The sequence below is a fragment of the Chaetodon auriga genome, chromosome 7, assembly GCF_051107435.1.
Source record: "Chaetodon auriga isolate fChaAug3 chromosome 7, fChaAug3.hap1, whole genome shotgun sequence".
Taxonomy (NCBI): Eukaryota; Metazoa; Chordata; class Actinopteri; order Chaetodontiformes; family Chaetodontidae; genus Chaetodon; species Chaetodon auriga.
In genome coordinates, this window is record NC_135080.1 from 25131348 (window position 1) to 25149268 (window position 17921).

General features: G+C 40.6%; 3 protein-coding genes across 4 annotated transcripts; 2 read left to right on the top strand and 1 right to left on the bottom strand.

The window, feature by feature from the left end:
- The first annotated feature begins 3790 nt into the window (after positions 1 to 3790).
- lyrm9 (LYR motif containing 9) lies at positions 3791 to 5261 on the top strand. 2 transcript variants are annotated; one of them, XM_076735602.1, is made up of 5 exons: positions 3825 to 3941; positions 4178 to 4311; positions 4418 to 4563; positions 4758 to 4850; positions 4934 to 5261. In XM_076735602.1, exons 3-5 carry the CDS (start codon positions 4438 to 4440, stop codon positions 4949 to 4951), a joined length of 237 nt encoding a protein of 78 aa, XP_076591717.1. In that variant the 5' UTR covers positions 3825 to 3941; positions 4178 to 4311; positions 4418 to 4437; the 3' UTR covers positions 4952 to 5261. The 2 variants fall into 2 exon arrangements, with proteins under 2 accessions (XP_076591716.1, XP_076591717.1); XM_076735601.1 differs by lacking the exon at positions 4178 to 4311 and having other exon boundaries at positions 3791 to 3941.
- Positions 5262 to 6276: 1015 nt separating this feature from the next.
- On the bottom strand, positions 6277 to 8928 carry ift20 (intraflagellar transport 20 homolog (Chlamydomonas)). The gene is made up of 5 exons (XM_076735308.1): positions 8816 to 8928; positions 7902 to 8039; positions 7716 to 7801; positions 7412 to 7515; positions 6277 to 7001 (listed from the first exon to the last, which is right to left on the bottom strand). The coding sequence occupies exons 2-5, from the start codon at positions 8026 to 8028 to the stop codon at positions 6920 to 6922; spliced, it is 399 nt and encodes a 132-aa protein (XP_076591423.1). The 5' UTR covers positions 8029 to 8039; positions 8816 to 8928; the 3' UTR covers positions 6277 to 6919.
- A 610-nt stretch (positions 8929 to 9538) lies between these two features.
- On the top strand, positions 9539 to 17102 carry tnfaip1 (tumor necrosis factor, alpha-induced protein 1 (endothelial)). Its single transcript, XM_076735312.1, has 8 exons — positions 9539 to 9717; positions 10739 to 10799; positions 10949 to 11304; positions 11761 to 11930; positions 14067 to 14150; positions 14514 to 14566; positions 14749 to 14944; positions 16313 to 17102. Exons 3-8 carry the CDS (start codon positions 11058 to 11060, stop codon positions 16541 to 16543), a joined length of 981 nt encoding a protein of 326 aa, XP_076591427.1. The 5' UTR covers positions 9539 to 9717; positions 10739 to 10799; positions 10949 to 11057; the 3' UTR covers positions 16544 to 17102.
- Positions 17103 to 17921: the final 819 nt, after the last annotated feature.

Here is a 17921-nt window from a genome sequence, read left to right on the forward strand (position 1 = left end):
TTAATAGAGGCGCAAGCTTTGAAAAACAGTCAGTCCTGACAGTTCTTTAAGATGAGAAAAGGAATAAAACCCAGTCTTTACATTACCACTGACAGCAGACAGTGGAGGAGGGGGTGTTATCTGCATTGTCCAGTAGACACCACACTCTTCCTGGTTAGGGGGACCAGTTCCTTTCTAGCAGTCCGATCCTTTGTCATGCTGGATGTCTCAGTGGTTGCCTGCTCTCTTCTATCCAGTCCCATGCATCTCTCTCGATTGTGTGAAGAATATTTACATGCAAAACACCAGCTTCCTGGTTCCACTTTATGACAAACACACACGTATTTGATAATATCAGAATTCTAATATACTGTATACTGTTGTATCCCTTTGTCATTTGGCTATTAGAGAGAGGAGAGGAAGCCAGGAAGAAAAACATCCAGACCAAGACCAGATGAAACAAGAGACCAGTAAAGGAGCCAGCATGCACTGTGAATCCTCTCATTTCAAAATGTGAATTTATATTTATTCTATGTTGGTATCAGAGGTTTTACAGTATATTGATTAATAGTTCCTTATTTGATTATTGAACTGATTAACTGTTGTTTCCACTTGTCTTCCATTTGTCTTTTACAGGGAGCAGATGAGGTGCGACAGCATGCACGGTGAACCCTCCCCTTTAAAAACATAAGTACGTTTTTATCATATTAATATTGATCAATAGTTCTTCTGTTGGCCTCAGATGGAGTTATTAACTGTAACTCATCTTTGTCTGTTATTAGAGAAAGGAGTCGAGACGAAGCTAGGAGAAGCAAGGAGACAGCATGGACTGTGGACATCTTATTTCAAAAGGAAATGACATGAAAAGGAAATAAGAAAAAGAGGAGATGAGACAAGTGGAGACAAGAGACAGCATGCACTGTGAAGCCTCTCGTTCAAAGATACTGTAACTATATATTTATTCTATGTGTTTTACTTCTCTTTTATGTCATTGCTGAACTTACTCCCTCTTATCCTCCCTCATTCTCATCCCTCTTACCCTACTATTTAAAAAGAGAAATATGCACTTATTTCATGTAATATAAATCCTTCATGTGTTCACCAAGTTACTGAAGTTATGAACTGTTATTACCTCTTGTCTATCTCCATCTATTTCCAGATGTATCTTTATCTGCAGCAGCCTGACACACACTTGTCCTCAACATCATCCTGTTTGTCATCACACACAGATCCAACTGGACTCTCCAACATCAAAGTGCCATAGCTACTTCGGTTTAAACTGCAAGCTGTGTCATCTTTAAAGTGATCTGTCAACTCTCTTGTTTTTTCAACCCCTTTATAGGTCTACAATACATTGTTGTATCTTATTATTATTATCAAAAAATCCCATGAAAAGGCCAAAATCAGCAGTGAATGTATTCTTCTGACATGTATTGTCTGTGCAGTCACATGACGCACATCCTCTATTTTCATGTTAAGCCCGCTATTTGCCTTTAATAAATCAGTGCTCACTGGTTAAGTTACAGTGTCTGTTGTTGCATTGATAGGGAGAAGAGTATTTTTTAAGAGTCACTGTTCAGTGTTCTGAAACAACACTTTCTTTCTCAACATCACTTCAACTACATGAAAAATTAAGAAAGTACTGAACATTTGATTCATTCTTCTAATCATTAAAAAAGTTTTGACATTTGATAATAAAATGACACGAAATTTGATGTCAAAGCTAAATAGAAATGAACATGTATTCTCAATGATCATGTGTGTTTTCAAATGTTTTACACAAACACCTTCATAAATGTGTTTAGTAATGCAAGGTTAGGTTGTGCTTAACAGGACAGGTTTTCTAAAGAATTTGAATTCTTTCTAAAGTTTTATAAATTCCAAAAACACATTCAGGGAATGTTGTCTGATACATTTTAAAAGACCTTTCCGTTTCATTTCTTTTTACAAAAAAATAACAAAAAGCTGCAGAGTCCTCTTGGCCACATGAGCTCCACGTGGTGGAGTATACAAGCTACTGCAGGAACAGATCACTCACTGCAAAACCTCCAGAAACGTTTTGTAATGAGCAGTGGAGGCTGGTCACAATCTCCAAGAGACACACACACATCGATTCTTTGCAAGTAGTGGTGTGAAAGTGGAAAAAAATGCTTCATAACTGATGTTTCCACCACCTTAACCCGAGATTCTGTGTATCAAGCAGGAAAACATCTATTCATATTTCTTCTACCAGACAGGCTATTTATTGGAAAGCTTCTAATTTAGCAGCAAGTAAAAGTTCAGTGTAGTTTGTCTCAGTGAATTGCAGTGAAGCTGCAGGACGTTTTTATACTGGACCTGTTTTAGGCCATAAGGTGAATCTGGGAACTACTGTTTAAGTGTGTTATGCATAGACAACGCCATCATGGACATAGTGTTAAAAGTTGTTGGTTTTTTTGTCACAATCCATATCTGTATTTAAATGTGAATTTTAAAAAAATCAACTTCAAATCAACTTCTATCCATGTTGTCACACCGGTAGTGCTGTTCAGCCAGGTCTCAAGGTCTTGGAGAATGTGATGAAGGGCGGGGTTCACTGACTGGGACAGAGACATCTTCTGAATGCCACAAGTCATGTGAAGCAGAGGGTTGGGTGAGGGTGGAGAGATTCAGGCCGGATGCCTGTTGTTGGTCGTGCTTATCTGTGCATTTTTGTTTCGGTATGCCAAGAGCCTGCAACCAGTGATGTTTGGTTGTATCCCATCAGGGGATTAAAGAGGTTGTTGCTGTTCCAAAAGATATTGAAATCGTCAATAGACTTTATCCCATGAGTGAGGCGTGAAGCTGTAAGCCATGTATTCAGGGCAAGGAGTCTGCTGAAAGGTTCCATTCCTTTCTCCAAGGTTGGAAGGGGGATAAGAATACATGTTGTGACTGATAGTCAATCAGTTTCTCCAGTAGCAGGCAAAACCATTTTTTCAGGACCTCAGAGGCCCCATTCTCCATTCCACTTGTGGTTGGTACCCCATCTTAGAAGAGATGCATCTATTGTTACTACTTTCCTGGTCATAATTATGCCCATTACAATACCTTGTGAAAGAAAGTCTGGGTGTTTCCACCAATTCAGTGTAGCCACACGTTCCAATGTGTTTGTGACACAGTGAGTGGTCCAGGCCGAGGGATGCAACACACCACTGAAACCCTTTCATGTGCAGACATCCTACATATGGCCATCACCTCCAGGCATCTCCAGACAGGATTCATATTTGTTTATTATATGCCACTTTAATGAAAAACAGCATTTGTCACAGGCTCCTTTAGTGCAGAATTAAGTGGTGCAGAACACAAGGCGACACATCTTACTCAGAACAGAACAGAAGTCAGGAAAGTCGTGACCAAAGCTTCTCAAACAATGCCTAAACAGACAAATCAATTTGGACAGGATGAACAAGCATCTATTAACTGATGACGTAGCATGTCATATTATTCTTCATTGTATAGTCTCCCATCTTTTGGCTCACTGTGTGTGTGTGCAGGGCTTCAGGCCCCGTGTGACTCTAAGGTGGAAGAAAAAGTCCTGAAGTTCAGCAGACAGACAGACAGCATTGAGAAAATTATTCAGATGCTGTACCAGAGTAAAATAATATTACAACGCTTTGAAATGACTCTATTAAACGTGAATGTCCTATATTCAAAATTTCACATATGTAAAAATACAAAAGTAGTTTAAGCAACATGCACTGAAAGTATCAAAAGTACTCGCTACACAGTTGGAATGCGTTCGCCTGTGTGTAGGGTTATCTTTACAGGCGACAGAGGGCGCCAGTGTTTCAATACAACATGGATGCTAACAGCAAAAAAGCACGAAGAAGACAACAGTAATGAACACATCCGTAGACAGAGGGCTGGTTTGGTAACGTGACTGTGAGGTCGCTGAGATGCTGGCCACCTGCTGACAGCCTTTACTACACTTCACAGCTGCAGTAAGATAACTTCATAGTTCGTTTGCTGGTGATAACATGAAGTCTGGCACTGTGTTGTGGAAGCTAACGTTGAAGCTCTCAGCTAGCTAACTGCTAACATTAGCTACAGCTGATCTACGCAGTGCTTGCCTCTACAGTGTAGGTCATCTGAGGAGAGGATAACGGTGTATTTAAAGCACTTTGTATTGTGTCAGCAGACATGGGTGTTAGTTTTTTTTTTACTCTTTTCTCTTCAGCAGAAACAGTGAACCTTTACCATCTAACTGGATCAATGTTTCTGTGTACCTGACAAATCTGAATTTGTCTGTCAAGTGATCCAAAAAGTGATGCTCAAACAAACTAAAGCAAGAGCAAAGCTGAATTCCTCATTGTGAGTTCTATCTGTAACAAAAAACATCAGTTCTGGTTTATCTGCCTTGTATGGGAATGCAAATACAAAGCCATTACTACTTAATTTGTATCTGTACCGACTGCAGTTAAACCAAAAGTGGAAGGAATGGCGCCGTTAGTTGGAGCTGAGTTGATCCAGACACCTGTGCAGCTCTATCGATATCTCCTCAGATGCTGCAGGCATTTACCAAACACAGCAATGCAGCAGCATTATCGACATGCCATAAGACAGGTGAGACCATCATGTGCACCACTGACTATTGACAAGGAAAGTGAACTTCTTATCAACCAGGAACAATAGATCCTACACCATGTATTGGACATCATTAAACCTGTGAAGTGTGGTTTTCATAGCCTGGAATGACTGAGCAACTCCTAAAACAGAAACACTGTATTTTATCCTGATCCTTCGCTTCTGGTTTTCAGAGTTACAACAGTCACTCAGATGAAGACAACCCAGAGAGGATACAAATGATGATCCAAAGAGCTATTGCAGATGCAGACTGGATTCTAGATAAAGTAAGCATGAAGGCCTTCTGCGTTTCAAGATGATGCACAAATATGTACACGGTACAATTTAGAATTCTGTTTTTGATTTACAGTATACCAAGAAGAAGTGAGGTTCATGAACCATGAATGTGTCCTCGAGGGCTGCGCTTTGCAGTGCTGCACCTGGCATGAGTCTTAGTGGTAGACATACTGTTTCTGTGTAATTTGTTGTCTTTGTTGTGGGGATGTGAAGCCTGTGGGTGAACAGCCATGATGAGGCATCTGATGAAAGACGAGTCATGGTCTGTAGGATTATACTATGTAAAATGACTACTCAATTCACTGTACTGTTAAAATGTGTAAATACTGTTTTGACTGAAATGAATTGATGAGTACTTTTCTTTTTCATTAAATTAATAATAAATCAATAATTATACCTTAGTTGTCGTATTTGGTGTATACTCAACTTGAAGTCAGAGTTCGATTTTAGGCATGAACTTATACATGTATATATGTCCAGTGACTTTCATTGACTAATAATTTTCAGTTTTCCAGATCCCCAGCAGTTCTACTGCTGCTTGTTGTAATACCAATAATACTGCTACTATTAAAAAAGATGGACAGAGAAAAACAGAAAAGCAAGAAGGAAGACACAGATCTATAGAGGGTAAAGTATTGGTAAAGACCAATTTTTTGTCTATCACATACAACTGATTGTGGTTCTGTTTGTATTGAGGTCAATGGTAAGTGCACCACTCATAGTTAGGAGAAAGAAGAGTCCTGAGCTGGAGGTCATCACACCTGTATGCTCCACCCTTCATAGACACCACGTCAACCCAGGGAACACCTTTTCTCTGCTTCAGAACACACAATATAGTCTGTCCACATTGCAAACACATTGAGGATCCTGTGTCTGTGTGTCCTGTGTGCTTTAAGATGGAGCGGCAAAGCAACTGATGTTGCAACTGATGATGTAACTACTGTCATTAGATTCAGGTTTCCTTATAATAATACGATCTCAGAATGGAATGATTCAACACAGAACATGAAACAATGAACTTGATAAGCTAAGCTGGTGTGATATGATCAAAGCTCCGGAACAGCTACTGGGTGGACCTTAAGAATATATTGTCATCTGTCATTTCCAAGGTCAAGAATGGACTTTTGGTCTCAATTTTTAACCTAAGATAGAAGAAAAGTCCTTGGTGTGCAGAAAAATGGAAATCTGCAATTCCATGATGACAGCCAACTTCTGGTAAAGAAGATCACGTGATGTGATTGAAAACTCCAGAACAGCTACTAACTGACCTGATGGTGTAAATACGCTTGTTTGGCTACTCTCAGCTGTTAAAATTGGTTTTCTGGCCAAGACTTGCACAAAGTCTCATTACCTATGTGCATGAGGACCACCCACCCCTCTAACTTCTTGACAGCAAAAATACTGACACATTTTATTGTGCAATAGAGTATTTATTCAAGTATAACCCTTTGTCATCTAAATTCGTACATGAGGGAAAATGATACACATAACAGATTCAGAAATAAGAGAATATATTCCTCATGGCTGACTGGCTGTACCAGCAGAATGGAATAAAAACAGAAATAACAATGAAATCAGGATGTCAACTTTTTTCTATCCTCTAAATCCAAAATGTATTTACAAATGCATGCACATGCAGTATTTCAATCATTATAAAGAGTAGTAAAACTAGATATACAGAGTAATTCTGCAGTATAAATAGTATAAATAATATTCCTTTGTATAAATAGCTCCATCTTCTTTAATGTTGGTCCGAGATGTTGAAGTTGAAACATTTGGTGTTCCAAATAGTCAAGCTTAAAACTGTAAATCATCACACCTGCTTACCAGGGTGGGAGCAGCTACAGTAGGCAGCTGGCTGTCGCTTCACACACACAAACATGTCAGAAAGAAGGTGTAAAGAGGTGTAGATGTTTTAGGATGATGTTGGAGCTTTGGGATTGCTTGAGAAACACAGTTGCAGCAGAGTAATCCTCTGGGGCGGGTATCGCCCAGAGAAAACAAGACAGGCACTCTGGAAACGTGGTTGCAGACATTTTCTGCTGTCTCTGTTACATCCTCACTTCTGCAGAATAAACTGGTCGATGAACTCGTTCTGCTCTGACTCCACTTTGGACAAGGCCTCATACTCTATATGATATCTGAAACAAGGAAACACAACAAAACTAACTATCGTACTGTTGAGCCAATTATTATGCAATTGCAAGGATGGGAAACCTGCTTAAATGGAGTGCGAACAGCAGGTGGTTATAGAGGTTCAGTGCTACCTGATAATCAAACAATGACAGATGCTATGGTAACAGCCCTTGTGGGGATAAACTGTTCTAAGGTGAACTTAAAACAGGTATATATCAGGTAGTCCAACACTGTAAACATCTTAAACCACTGACTGTTGGTGTTTTTGCAACCATCATTCAGGCCAAACATTTAATTGACCTTTGGACAGCTTATAATTGTGTGCTGAATTTAAATGGGAAGGAAACCATGACCTATCCCGCACAAACCATCGCTGTGTTGGCAGAGTTATGGAATCCAGCCACATGCTGTTTACCTCTCAAGTTGCATCTTCTTCTCAGCTATGAGAGCCTGAAGCTGTTGCTGTTGAGCCTCTCTTTGCTTTGCCACTGACTTCAGCAGGTTTCTGGCTCCTATTGCCTGAAGGAGAAGAACACAGGATGATTCTTACTATAATGCTGCTCTCATTATCAAACCAAAGCACTTTCTGTACACTATAGTTTAAACTAAGATGGGTTCAAGGAGAATTCAACCACATACAGGTGTTTCAAAGATTTTGCATATGAAGACCATGTTTTCTGCAATAGCCAAAGAAAGGCTGTTTCAAATACCAAACTTACCTTCATCTTTTCTGTCTCTGCTTCTTTTGCCAGTTCATCCACCATCTCAATTAGACCTCCCACTATCTTCTGAAACTGGCCAATTTCTACAAAGAAAAACACATATTGCATCCTACAGGATCTGCTGATATTGGATAGGTAAAGCAGACACAGCTTGATGGACTTGACAAATTATTCAGTGCTTACTGTCCACAAATTCTTTACACTCTTCCTTGAGCTCTGAGGTTTTCTGACTGACATCAGGTTCCAGTACCCGTAACTTGTTGAGTTCATCAAAATAAAAGCCTGCCTCGGCTAATGGGTCTTTAGCCATGGCCACAGGGCCTGTCACAAAAGAGACATAAAAGACAAGGCATGAGGAACGTAAACACTGTTAAACTACAGCTTAGACTTGTAGACTCGAACTTTACACTGAAATCAACGAGCTGTATAGCTTGATAACAATGCTGACAAGTGGCTTGCTATCAGACTAGCCCACAGTAACAATATCTATTTTGCTGACAATGTGTCTGTATCTCCACTCAACTGGCAGCAAGTAATGTTAACATATGACCTCCTTGTTGATACAAAATAAACATTTCATTGAACTATGGCCTTCAGTGACAGACGACCATATGGAACGACGAGCCAGTGCTTCGTTATGCAGACACCTTTACGTGCTTCAGCTTAATGTAAAATGTAGACGTTAGTTAGACGTGTAGTTAAAGCTAAAACAGCTAACACTAGGTTTCTTTCAAAGACATCTGGTTGATATTAATGCTAGCTTATCATGTATCAAATGTGTACCATAGTCTCCACAAAATGAATGTTACGGTTAACGCTAGTCTACAAAGGTGGAAACTGTATCTAATAACTAATAAGGTTCACATAACGTTACTTTAGTTTATCCCTGTGGAAATTCTCACCTATGACCTAACCGAGTTAAATTAACTCCGCTAGACAGCTAGCTACATGTCGCTAGCCGCCTGACAAGACCTAACTTGACAACGATTTAAAAACACACACTACCCTCTTTAAGGCTAATTAATTTCCTTAGCTAGCTGACGTTACATTAAACCATATGAAGCTAGTTTCAGACCAGAAGAAATGATATATTTTACCTGTTAAAACCGCTACCGCCGTTGACGCTGTCAGCTCTGTGTACTGAGGCTATGTGGCATAGCAAGTCCACCATCAGCCGAAGCTCCTCCTCCCGCTGCCGGGGAAACCAAACACTGACGCCAGCGCACGCGCGTGTGCGTGTACTTAAGATTTTTACAAAGTCAGAATAATAGTTTATTAAAGTCAAAATTATGAGATACTAGGTCATAATTCTGACGTTATAAGTAAAATATGTTTGATTTTCTAAACCAAAACTATCAAATTACTTGATTGATTGAAACGATAGTCTTATTTTGATTTAAGTATTTTTATTTTCCTCCTTCTTAAGTTGTCCGTAAGTTGGACATGTCTTTTTACACCAGTCCATGCTCCAGATCCGTGGGCGTCCCTGGTTTTACTCCAGCAGAGGCTGCAACATCATCCAGATAACTTAGTAAACCTTATTCTTGGTACACATCCCTGTCCTGATCAACTATAACTATAACCAAAATATAGCTTTACGCCCAGCAAGAACCACTGGGCACTTCTTACTCAGCAACCTCCTAGTAGAGGCTGCATATTGGAGGAAGGCAACCAAAAGTCAAGATGAAATAAGAACGTAACCCACATGAATGTTGCACGTATTGCAGACAGGAGACGTTCCATGACAGCGGCGCGCAATGTGTGTTACTGACTGTAGAGGGCAGCATTATGCTTTGCAGCGTAAGCCACAGCTTTGCCGTAAACTCACTCGACGAAGAAGAAAGAGGAAAGAGTTTAACTTTAATGTTAGCTACAAACTTCTTTACAACTAAAATCTGACACGCTTGTCAAGTGCTGTCTCGCGGTGATAAAAACTGGGTTGATTGGCTATACGGTGTATGGTTATCTGACAACACATTACGATAGCAATGAGAGGTCGGTAAGTAAACGTCAAAGTTCGTAAACTGATGCCCAGTGAACGTGCAGTTCACTGGTGTGTGTAGCTAGGTACGATAACGTTACGCACGTCATCGAAAACTGGCATTTTAACGTGACTTGTGTTTATTAGCGTATACACATCTGGAGAACTCAGAGATTTTCCGTATGTTTTTTTTTTTTTTCTTTTACGATGTAACGTTAACTTGCTTATTCGGTGTGTGTGTTCGCTTAAAAGAAACTAACCCAGAATGCAATACATGTTCAACTCTTGGGTTAGGCTAGTTTGTCTGGTTGTCACGCATTCGAATTCCAAGTTTTGCCAACCAGTTCAACATTAGCTAACATTAGCGAAACACACCCACGCCGGAAGTAGCGATAACGTTAACAGAGTGACGCTAATCGAACAGAGTATTAACTTTACATATTTTGTTGCAATAAAACATTGAGTGGTTGAGTATCGACAAGACGAATTGACCAGAAGAACATCGTTATTTTCACTTACTGAAGCAGCCTTGTGCAGTGTCAGGGCCTTTCCCGAGAAACAAGAAAGTATTAAAACGGCAAATTTTTAAAGGGAGTTCAATCTACATATCTTTAATAAATACGACCCAACAGGACATCCGACCTGTTGTTTCAGTAATAACGTCAAACTAATTAGTTAATCTATTATGTATATTTACACACACACACACACACACACACACACACACACACACACACACACCATTCAGGTCTTTAAGTGATACTTGTCGAGATTTGATCTGTAGTTCTTTGTTGTCTAACATAAGCTAGCCAAACAAAACAACAACAACAAAACGATTCAAGAGTTTAATGTGGTGCATGATGCTGCCACACAAAACAGTGTTCTGTTAAACTGAGCTGGCTCCACTTTTAGGAGAACCACTACCAAAACCTGGTTAGTTAGTAGTTAATTTCAAGATAAATACGTCGTCTGCTGTTGTGGGTGTCCTCTTAATTTGTCCTTTTACTCATGGATATGTGCCTCGTCCCTGCACCTCTAGATTCCTGCCCAGCCACATTCCATTTAATAGGAAGGGGAACTGAGGATACAATAACAGTAGGGTAGGTGGCCTCCATTTAGTATTGTGATACATGCCTTCAACCACTGGGCGTCCTGCCTTACCTGCTAAACAGTCTTTATCAACATTGATTTTTCCTATGAAGCTCTGCAGAAATGTTTTAGCTCTAGGTCAGAGCTCTGTGTTTTCCAGGAATGATCTGGAGCAGTGAGAGGTTGTGGCGGCCTCATCAGTAGCTGTCACCACGGCGGGGGACCTTCGGACCTCCGTCTGTAGGGTGGTCATCTACCTCCAAAGGGACATGTCTGGGGACAGCTGCTTGCCCCAACATCACACGCAGTCCGACTGCACCTCTCCACCCCCTCTTCTGGCCTGTCCCAAGACCAAGACCTGCAGTTATCAGGGAGCGGTGGGCCTGGGCAACAAGTATGTCCGAATCAACGTCGGCGGGAATCTGTTTTACACCACACTGCAAGTGCTGACAAGGCAGAACTCCATGCTGAAAGCCATGTTCAGTGGACAGAAAGAAGTGTTTACTGACAAAGAAGGTAAGAAGTCTGTGAGCTGTAGGAACAAGCTGTTTGTTCTACTTAAACAGTGACTAAAATCCATTTAGGCTGTTTTCTTCCTGCATCACAAATCTGTGAATCATGTCATGACTGATTATCTGAATCCTTGTACAAAACACAACTTCAACGAAGCTTTTGAAGCATATTTTGGGAAATTAACATAACAAACGTCTTATCCGCTGCCATTGTACACCACACTTGCTGCTAACCATGATCACAACACATCTAGCCAAGAATGAATGAGCTCATTTTACTGAAATAACACCAGAAAACATCTCACATGAATGCAGCTTCATTGTTTCTCAGAAGACGCTGGGTTTGCTTTTAGTTTCATCACGTTTCAGTGAAAATCTGCTAAGTCTGTTATTGCAACAGTTTTATGCACCAATGGCTTACATGTACATATTCTCAGCATGGTCTGTTGTTTGTGATCAGGTTGGATCCTGATCGACCGCAGTGGGAAACACTTTAGCAGCATCTTGTGCTACCTGCGTGACGGCACAGTCACCTTACCCAAAGGTCGTCAGGCTATCCAGGAGCTGATGGCTGAGGCAAAGTATTACCTCATCCAGGACCTGGTGGAACTTTGTCAAAACACCCTGCAGGTCAGTCATATCCACACTGACTGATATTTGAAATATGGAGGAAAGAGGGTGTCTGAGTGTATGAATCCTCCTCTGAATAGTTTGGATATCAGCAGATGAGTTTGATGGTTCGTCATTTTAATCTTAATATAATACAGAATGTATCCAGCCATTCTCCAAATACTTAAAATGTGTTTACACTTGCCTTTGACATCAGTTTTTTTGGGCTAGTGTAACATTATACCAACTTGTATTATTTACATTTTGGTTATGATATATTGTATGATCAGTGATAGGGTAAACTCAGCACATTGCACATGAGATAGTAAAGAATACATTTAATTTAATCACACAAAAACATAAAATGAGTTTTTCAGGCTATTGATAAAGAAGAAAATAAGAAAATAACTTGTTTCTAGATATACAAAGCATCCGGTGAGCCTTTGAGGAGGCTGAGTGATAAGTTACTATTAGTGTAAAAAAAAATAGAATACACTGCCATGAAAACTTAATGGGCATTAATGAAACCAGGTTTGCCTTGTTATAAAGACTTAAAGGTCAATGACAAAGAATGCTCACAAACCAGAGTGAACATTGGTGCAGCATTACAAAAGTAATTGATACTTGTGACAGCCAGTGTTTGCTTCTCACCTTTATAAATGATGTCCACATGCAGTACCAGAGTGGAGGCTTGTGGTCAGCATGGAAAACTCCACCTTAGTATTTCCATTGGAAAACACTTGCTTGGAAGCAGGGACTTTTGGGAGGGACAGGAACTATTAACCAGGAGCCAAAACTGGGACGTAACTTTGTGCCATAGAATTTCAGGTTGGGTTCCTAAATAGATTTGTAGCTTGTGCGAAAATATTTTACAGTGAGACGTTTAAGATTTCCAACCAATATAAATTTTCATTTCTGTTTCACAACCGAAGACATTCCCATCAGCCTCAGCTGTACTTACTAGTGTTAAATAGCTAATGTTAGCATGCTAGCCTGCTAAAGTAACATTGTGAACACGCTAAACATTATATGTGTTACACAACATGTTAGCATTGTTCATTGTGAGTTTGTTAGCATACTGATGGTAGCATTTAGCTCAGCCTCATAGAGCTGCTGGTTGGATTTAACAATGAATGGTTTCTTCTTTCTTCTTTATCATATATACTCTTTCACAAATACAATAAAATACAATACATAATACATATATGTGTATTATATGTATTACGTATACAAAATACATATACGATGATGGAGGATGTTATACAGTCAGTCTACCCCTACTTGCTATTTACTTCCTGTGTAATATCTAAGAATTCCTTCAGTCTACAGTTTGTGGTTCTCAGTACTTTCTTGTGTAGCTGTATATTTGCTGCTGTACTACAACAGAGCCTCTCACATGTACAGATTTGATTAGCTGTGGACCATAGTGTGTATTTAAACCTCTAGGCAATGGCAGCAATACAGTTTGCTGCACCATCTGTGCAAGACAAGTGTAAGTGGGTATGCATCATACTGACAGGCTCACTGGAATGTCCGCTGGGCTGCAAAGGTTTACACATCCTTTGGTTTCCAGGGGGACTGATTTCAAGGCATTGACACTGAATTCTAAGATCACTGGCTGTCATTCATTCATCATCATGTCTAGTAGTTTATGAATGAACAGAACAGAGCCTGCTTCCTCTGGGGTGCAATACTTTACTCTTCAGGGAGTCCTTGGTTTTGAACTTCATGTCAGTAGCAGACTTTTTTTGTTTTTCTGTGTAATTGTTCACTGAACAGGATGAACAGGACAACAGCATATGCAGATTTACAAACGTGTCTTGTCTCAACATTTGATAGCAATCAATCTGTTTTTTGAAAAGCAGAGGTAGCGAGGTGACTCAAGCTGTACCAAGGGGTGTAATGACGCATGCTGCTCTGCCTTATGTCTTCACCCTCCCTTCACCTTTCTCTGTGCACTTGGCTGGTTTAAGCCTAGCTCACTGTTTGATGCATTTTTTGTTAGCATTCATGTTCTAATCAAGAATAATGAGTAAAATCTGTTTTATAGTCTCATTTAAAAAAAAAACTCATACCTGCGTAAAGACACTATGAGTATCAAAGACGCTAAAGCTTCAACAATACGACTAACCCCCAGTTGGTTTTTCTGATTGACAGGGCAATAAAGAGCAGCCCCTGTGTGTCATACCTGTGGTCACCTCCAGTAAGGAAGAGGAGAGGCTCATCCAGTCTTCTGTCAAGGTAAGCACACGTTACAGCTGACATGTATTTATGTATTTGTTGTGGATCTGGAATTAATGAAGAACTTATCATTTGAATGTATGTTACAACCAGAAAAATATCTGTAAAACAGCAGCAGTATGCTGTTGTGATTGATCCCTGTTTCATGGGACTTGCTGTAGATAATAAGATACATATCCTTCAATCTCATTTAACAGCTGTTCGTTTGTTTATTCTTTCATGGGAATGCTATTAGATATAGGAATGTACATTTTCCTGCTCTCTTGCCAAATGGATGTTGCCTACTTGAGGTGAATTCATAGTACATTTGGATATTAAAGCAATAAAAGTCTGTTATTTAATCAGTTTCTTTGCCTCTGTTAGCCTGTGGTGAAGCTGGTGTACAACAGAAGCAACAACAAGTACTCCTACACCAGGTAGGATAGCCTCCAGCGGCCCTGCTGCTTCCATCATTACAAAGATGATTTATTTATTTCTCCAGTGAGGAAAGCACAGATTGTTCAAGCTGATAAACTAATGAGCTACAGGCCACAGTGTGGAGTAAATGATGATGCACTTCTTCTCCACACTCCACATCAGTTTGCTTTTGTCTCGACAGTAACTCAGACGACAACCTTTTGAAGAACATCGAGCTGTTCGACAGGCTGTCTCTCAGCTTCAACGGCCGCGTCCTCTTCATCAAGGATGTGATAGGAGATGAGATCTGCTGCTGGTCCTTCTATGGTCAGGGCCGCAAGCTGGCTGAGGTCTGCTGCACCTCCATTGTCTACGCCACTGAGAAGAAGCAGACCAAGGTGAGGATGAGTGAGGCCATGTTCACAAGTGTAAAGTAACCTTGGGTATCATTTATAAAATCCACAAAAACATCACAATTAACATGAAAATATGTGTGCATGGAGGAGCCTCATATCCCACCCCCAACCAGTCACAACCTGGCTCATTACAAGATTAGATCAAGTAATTTATCAAAAGTAATTGAAACATGAGTATAACAAAACATCACAAAGCATGAGATGTAAATGTCTACAGGGTCAGTAATGTAGGGTGTACATGGAGGGTGAGAATAGCATGTAAAAGTTATAGAATACAGCAAATAAGCAAAAGAGAAATTAAGGCTGCCACATAACCAAGAGGGTGCCAGCAGAGAGAGCCAGAGACAGAAAATGAGGAGCAGAGTCTGGGTTTGAGGCTGAGAACACCAAGCCCAGCTGTCACCAGGAGGCCTTGACGGCCAACCTGCAAACAGAGAGAAGACCACTGCCTAACCGGTAACAGCAGGGGTCGCCACAATACACATACTGTTCTTGCAGCGAACACCAGCGGTGTAAAAAAAAAAAGGGTTTACTGTCAGGAATTGTGTGAGTTGCACTGGCTGCAGTGACTGCTGCAGTCAGTCTCTTAACCCGAGGAGATGACTCAATAGCAGTAAACGGTGTGTTTAACTCCAGCATGCAGCTTCCAGGTGTTCCTGTCATTTTCACGGTTGATGGTTCACGGTGCAGGTGGTAGAGAGGTGTCAGTGAGGTGGCTGAAGAAGGCATAGTGTGTATGGCAGCCACTGCAGCTTCTCCAGCCCTCTCCTGTGCAGCATGACTGTGTGTCACACAGTGTTTGTGTCCGTAAAATGATCTGAATATTAACTGAAACTGCACCATGTGAAATATTTAAAAGATTAAAAAAATGACACCAATGCACTATTCACTTGTCGTATAGTGAAATGCTGCAGTCTCAGATTGATGCTAACTCCATCAGTTAGTGAACGTGGTTAATGGGATCAGGATGTGTATTGCAGAAAGGTGAGCCAGACCTTTCAGTAACCTGTCCCCGGACGCGTCGTGACACCTTCATCTCAGCAGAAATGAAATGGAAAAATGACAGAAACACCTGTATGCTGCATGTTGGAGTTAAATACAACGGTTATTACTATTGAGTGATCTCCTCAGTCATACAGATATATGTTGAACAAATATCATGGGATGATTTGGCACCGGTTTATACTCTGACGGTGTGCAGTAGTGCTCCTCTTGGCATCCATCTCGTGCCCCTTTTTAGGGAAAAGAAGTCTTTCTTTCTCTAAATAAAAACATGAATTGTGAATTGTCACATATATTCAATACATTGATTCACAGTGTAGAAATAGTTGATGTCTCTTCCCGCCTCAGGTGGAGTTTCCTGAAGCTCGTATCTATGAGGAGACTCTGAACACCTTGCTTTACGAGACAATGCCGCTGCCCGACAACACCCTGCTGGAAGCCACACGCCGGAGCTACACTAACTGCGGCTCTCATAGCGAGGAAGAGGAGGGACCCGCAGGAACAGAGCTTCGTGAGCGTGTCCGTCGAATCCACGTCAAGAGGTACAGCACGTACGACGACCGGCCACTGGGACACTGAGACTGAAACGGCAAACCGCTGGACAGATTTCAGTTTTCACGCTGACGATGAACATTCGAACATGAAATCTGCTGATGCTCTTGCATTTCTCTTCTGAACTGTTTCACTGTCTTACTTTCTTCACCACTATCTAAGAAGTCCAAGTCGTGGCCTTGATGTATTTGCATCTGACTTTTTACTCTGAATAGTAGTGATGTTGTCTGCTCTGGTCATCATAATTTATGAATTATTATCGGAGGATTTAGAGCAACCATTTCAAATATCCAGACAAGTGTAGATTTTTATTAAATGTAGAGTAGTAGTGGAGGAAAAATCACTAATATGCACGATTTCTGAGAAGAAATAATGTTACAATCATAGCACTTACTCTCCAAATCAGCAGGAGAGCATGGTTCATATTTATAGATTGTATTTTACATAATCACATTTGCAACAGGCTGTTGTTTGCCAAAGATGAACCTGTTTTAGTTTTTCACAATAAGTGTGCCTCTAACACGTTTTAATGCAGTTTACCATAATGCCTTTTTCCCAGTTGTGAAGATAAAAGTTCTTGTTATTCAACTGTTTTTGTCTTTTTTATGCTTTCAGTAGACAGACAAAAGAAGAAAATGTCCGGTTTAAAGCGGACTATCAGGAGACGTCAGTCCTGGTTGGGCTGAGCGACACCAGCGGTTAATTCACAGGTCCCAGAATGCTGTTTGTCTCTTCATCTAACAGCTCACTCTGGCAGCTTGTTCCTGTTCCATTTCAACAGTCACAGACTGATGAAAAATGACAGCTGTGACCGCATCTTGTTTTGTAGACACATTTTTGATGAACAACTGCGGTCAGTACTAAACAAGGTCACTCTTACATTGCGTGTGCTGCAGCCTCTTCACAGTAAAAGCCACCCCATGTTTTGCCAGTTGTCGCTTTTAATGTGAAGTAGCAGCAGCGAGAAATGTTTGGCTTGCATTAGCAGTAAGTTCATGCGCTCTGGTACGTGTAAAGAGAGCGAACAGTGAGGCTGTTATCAGTGAGATAAAAATATCGTTTGGTGTGAATCCCTTGTGTGCGTGAGGGAAATATAAATATATACGAATATATTCCCGTGAAAGGCTTATAGTGCTGTGTGATTCCTGGGCCGTCTTGCATGCACTGCTCATCTGAGGTCTATCCACGGGTTTTCAGTGATGTTAAGGTCAGAGGACGGTGAGGGCCACTGAAAAACCTTCAGGTGAGTTTAGGATCATTATCCTTCTGTAGAAGTCATCCTCTTTTCATCTTCCTCTTTTTTACTGATACAGATTACTGTTACATGCATTTAATAAATTTGGCTTCCAGCAGTAAGATGTAATGTAAGGAATAAACCTGGTTTCCTTCATCACGTTATGAGGAG